The sequence below is a fragment of the Colobus angolensis genome, unplaced genomic scaffold (genome assembly GCF_000951035.1).
Source record: "Colobus angolensis palliatus isolate OR3802 unplaced genomic scaffold, Cang.pa_1.0 Scaffold8, whole genome shotgun sequence".
Taxonomy (NCBI): domain Eukaryota; kingdom Metazoa; phylum Chordata; class Mammalia; order Primates; family Cercopithecidae; genus Colobus; species Colobus angolensis.
This window is the reverse complement of record NW_012121820.1, coordinates 18,423,399-18,427,225: the sequence shown is the minus strand read 5'-3', so window position 1 is coordinate 18,427,225 and position 3,827 is coordinate 18,423,399. Positions and strand designations below refer to the sequence as shown.

Genomic DNA, 3,827 nt, shown 5'->3' with positions numbered 1-3,827 from the left:
TTTTTTTGAGACAGAGTCTTGCTCTGTCACCCAGACTGGAGTGCAGCAGTGCAATCTCGGCTAACTGCAGCCTCCACCTCCCAGGCTCAGATGATTCTCCTGCTTCAGCCTCCTGAGTAGCTGGGATTACAGGCATGTGCTACCACACTGAGCTAATTTTTGTATTTTTAATAGAGACGGGATTTCACTATGTTGACCAGGCTTGTCTTGAACTCCTGTCCTCAGGTGATTTCCCTGCCTTGGCCTCCCAAAGTGTTGGGATTGCAGGCAAGAGCCACTGTGCCCAGCCTCATTAGTTACTTTGTTGCCCCAATTTTTCAGGTCTTAACCATTAGGAGCTCCTTCAGGTTGGCTGTGTTCATTCTTTCATTAAGCCCCCATCCTTTTTTGAGCACTTCCTTACTCCTGCCCCACAAGATGCTCCAGATTTGACTTATATTTTCCCAGCCCTAGTCCTAGAATCAAACACTTCTCCAAGGAGTCCTCAATCCCTTTATTAAATAATGGTGTTTAGAAACCAAAATCTGGGCACCTGGTGTGCTCACTGCTACTATGATGTTGTTGCTTCTAGGCCTTCTCAGCAGACAGAGATAGCGAACATTAATAACATAATCCACATATATATACATAGATCTATATTTCTGTATCTTTCCATCTGTGTACATTTTAAAACATGAGTTTATACAGATACTTCTGATTCTGATCTAGTATCACAGCATTCATTTAATCCCCTTTCCTTATTTGTAACTTCTTTCTCCAAGAAACCTGGGTCTCATTATCTACAGTATAGTTTACTTATTCATGTATACCAGTATACACATAATGTAGTTTCAGAATTGCTAACACATACTTCTAACTAGATTACAGCATTTATGTTCAGCTCTCTTTAGTTGTTTTTTTGTTTTTGTTTTTAAGACAAGCTCTCTCCCTGTCATCCAGGCTGGAGTGCAGTGGCACAATCATGGCTCATTGCAGCCTCAACCTCCTAGGCTCAAGTGATCCTCCTGCCTCAGTCTCCCATGTAGCTGGGTCCAAAGGTACATGCCACCACATCACACATTTTTCCTTTTTTTGAGATGATGTCTCTCTCACTTACCCAGGCTGGAGTGCAGTGGCACTATCTTGGCTCACTGCAACCTTCTCCTCCCAGCTTTAAGCAATGCTCCTGCCTCAGCTTCCAAAACAGCTGGGACTACAGGCACATGCCATCATGCCCAGCAAATTTTTGTATTTTTAGTAGAGATGGGGTTCACCCTGTTGGCCAGGCTGGTCTCAAACTCCTGACCTCAGGCGATCCACCCAACTTAGGCAGTCCGCCTGCCTCAGCCTCCCAAAGTGCTGGCATTACGGGCATGAGCCACCACATCCAGCCACAGCCAGCTAGTTTTTAAAATTTTTGTAGAGACTGAATCTCACTTTGTTGCCTAGGCTGGTCTTGACCTCCTGGGCTCAAGTGATCCTCCTGTCTTGGCCTCCCAAAGTGCTGGGATTACAGGCATGAGCCACTGCACCAGGTCCATGTTTAGTTTTATAGAACCCTGTCAAATTAGTGTTTTCCAGAGTTATTTGGTTTTGTTCTTCACTTCCTTCAATGTGGTTATATTGTTCATTTGTAGTACAGTGAGGGTCATTTGTTAGTGTTCATATTCCATGTTAGGTTTCCTCAACACTATGATTGGTTTTAATTTTTTGTCTATTGTGGGGGCATGTGAAACATTGCTATAGTTCTAAGAGTCAGGGGTATACAAAAAGATCTACTCTGAGAAGTGCCATTTTTGTCCTCATTCTCACAACCCTGACCCCTTTCCCCCTTTCGTTCCATCTCTTTGCCACTCACCCTCTTATATATATATATATATATATTTTTTTTTTTGGAGATGAGTCTTGCTCTGTCGCCCCCCAGACTGGAGTGCAGTGGCACGATCTCAGCTCACTGCAACCTCTGCCTCCCAGGTTCAAGCGATTCTCCTGCCTCAGCCTCCCAAGTAGCTGGGACTACAAGCGTGCGCCACTATGCCCAGCTAATTTTTGTATTTTTAGTAGAGATGGGGTTTCACCAAGTTGGTTGGCCAGGATGGTCTCGATCTCTTGACCTCATGATCCACCCGCCTTGGCCTCCCAAAGTGCTGGGATTACACGCATGAGCCACAGTGACCGGCCCTGAGATATCTTTAAGAATACTTCAAGGCCCTGCTGAACTCAGTATGAAAACTGCATCAATGGACAAAGTTAGACAAAGGTATTTGGTAACAAGCCTTCTGAAGCCTGAGATTCAGCCCTGCTCTCATCCTAGAATTATACTCCCCGTTCTACAGGACTAGAACTACAAACAGGGGTCAGGAGACCAACTCCCAATTCTGGTTCTGCCATGAGCATACTTTATAACCCTAGGGGATCGCCTAACTTTGTGGCTAAGATTTCTCACCTGAAAAATGAAGAACTTGAACTCTGTGATCCCGAGGTTCCTCCCAAAGCCTTCCTTCTGTAGGTTTCGTGTACATTACCTTAGCTATAGTTGGAGGCATGCCAGGGCTATGGAGACTCACCTTTACAACATACACTCTGACCAGGAGCTTGATGGGCCGGTTCTGTGGGATCCCCCGGGAGATCTGGGGCTCAGAGAATGACACTGCCTCTGATTCCGGGTAAATGAGGAAGGAGCCCTGAGTTGGGGGGAGACAGAAAAGGCTCTGATGAGAGAATTGTCCTTCTGAATCCCCACCTGGGCTCCCTGGTTCTGCTTTCCTTCCCCAAATGTACCTTGAACTTGCCCACAAGGTGTCCAGATCCTTCCTCTTCTCCACCTGCATCCTGGCCCCCTTGCCCTCGGTACAGAGGAAATACATATAGCCAGTCTTCAAAGTGGTTAAATTCTTCTTCCAGGGACCTGTTGTAGATCTAAAAGGCAAGGACTTCAGTGACAGCCCGATGTCCAGAATCCAAAGGAGACTTTCCTTTTCCCAGTACCCCGTCACCTTCAGGGTGGCAACTGCTTTTTTTCGGGACACAGTGCCTTTGATTTCAGCCTCACCCTGGTCTTGGGCCTCCCCAACCATAGAAATGAGGTTGACCCCATCTGGAAACAACAAAAATGCCCCAGTCAGAAATATCTGGGTAGGCAGGAGATGGGCAGATGGAACCAGAGCAAAAAGCCCAATCTCTCACCTGAATCTCCAGGATCATCCATTTCATCTTCATCAAGGTTATGCTGAAATTAAAGAGCAGATGCAGAGATTCTTCTCCATCCCCTTCAACTCCTTAGCCTACCCCCTTTTCCAGGACAGTTGGGAAGCCTTCATTCAAGTTCCCGCTGTGTATGCCACTTGCATTTTTAAAGCTCCAATTTATCATCCAGTCCTGCCCTGTCCAGGGTGGTCACCATCAACCACACATGGCTACTGAGCACTCAAAATGTGGCTAGTCTGAATTGTGATGTGCTGTAAGTGGCCAGGCTTGGTGGCTCATGCCTGGAATCCCAACACTTTGGGAGACTGAGGTGACTGCTTGAGGCCAGGAGTTCGAGATCAGGCTGAACAACACAGTGATAACCTGTCTCTATGAAATAAATGCCTTTTAATTTTTATTTATTTATTTTTGAGACAGGCTCTTGCTCTGTAGCTCAGGTTGGAGTGTGTTGGTGTGAACATGGCTCACTGCAGCCTCAACCTCCTAGGCTCAAGCGATCCTCCCACCTCAGCCTCTTGAGTCGCTGGGACCACCAGCATGCACAGCTACTTCTTTTCATATTTTTTTTTTTTTTTTTTGAGACGAAGTCTTGTTCTGTCACCCAGGCTGGAGTGCAGTGGCACGATCTCAGCTCACTGCAA

General features: G+C 46.3%; 1 protein-coding gene across 1 annotated transcript in view; it reads right to left on the bottom strand.

Moving 5' to 3' along the window:
• Window positions 1-3,827, bottom strand: part of LOC105502547 (fer-1-like protein 4) — a 69,975-nt gene that overhangs the window by 21,714 nt on the left and 44,434 nt on the right. The window contains 4 exon segments of the mRNA XM_011929151.1: window positions 2,547-2,663; window positions 2,761-2,898; window positions 2,976-3,076; window positions 3,166-3,208. Coding sequence (XP_011784541.1) covers window positions 2,547-2,663; window positions 2,761-2,898; window positions 2,976-3,076; window positions 3,166-3,208 — 399 coding nt within the window.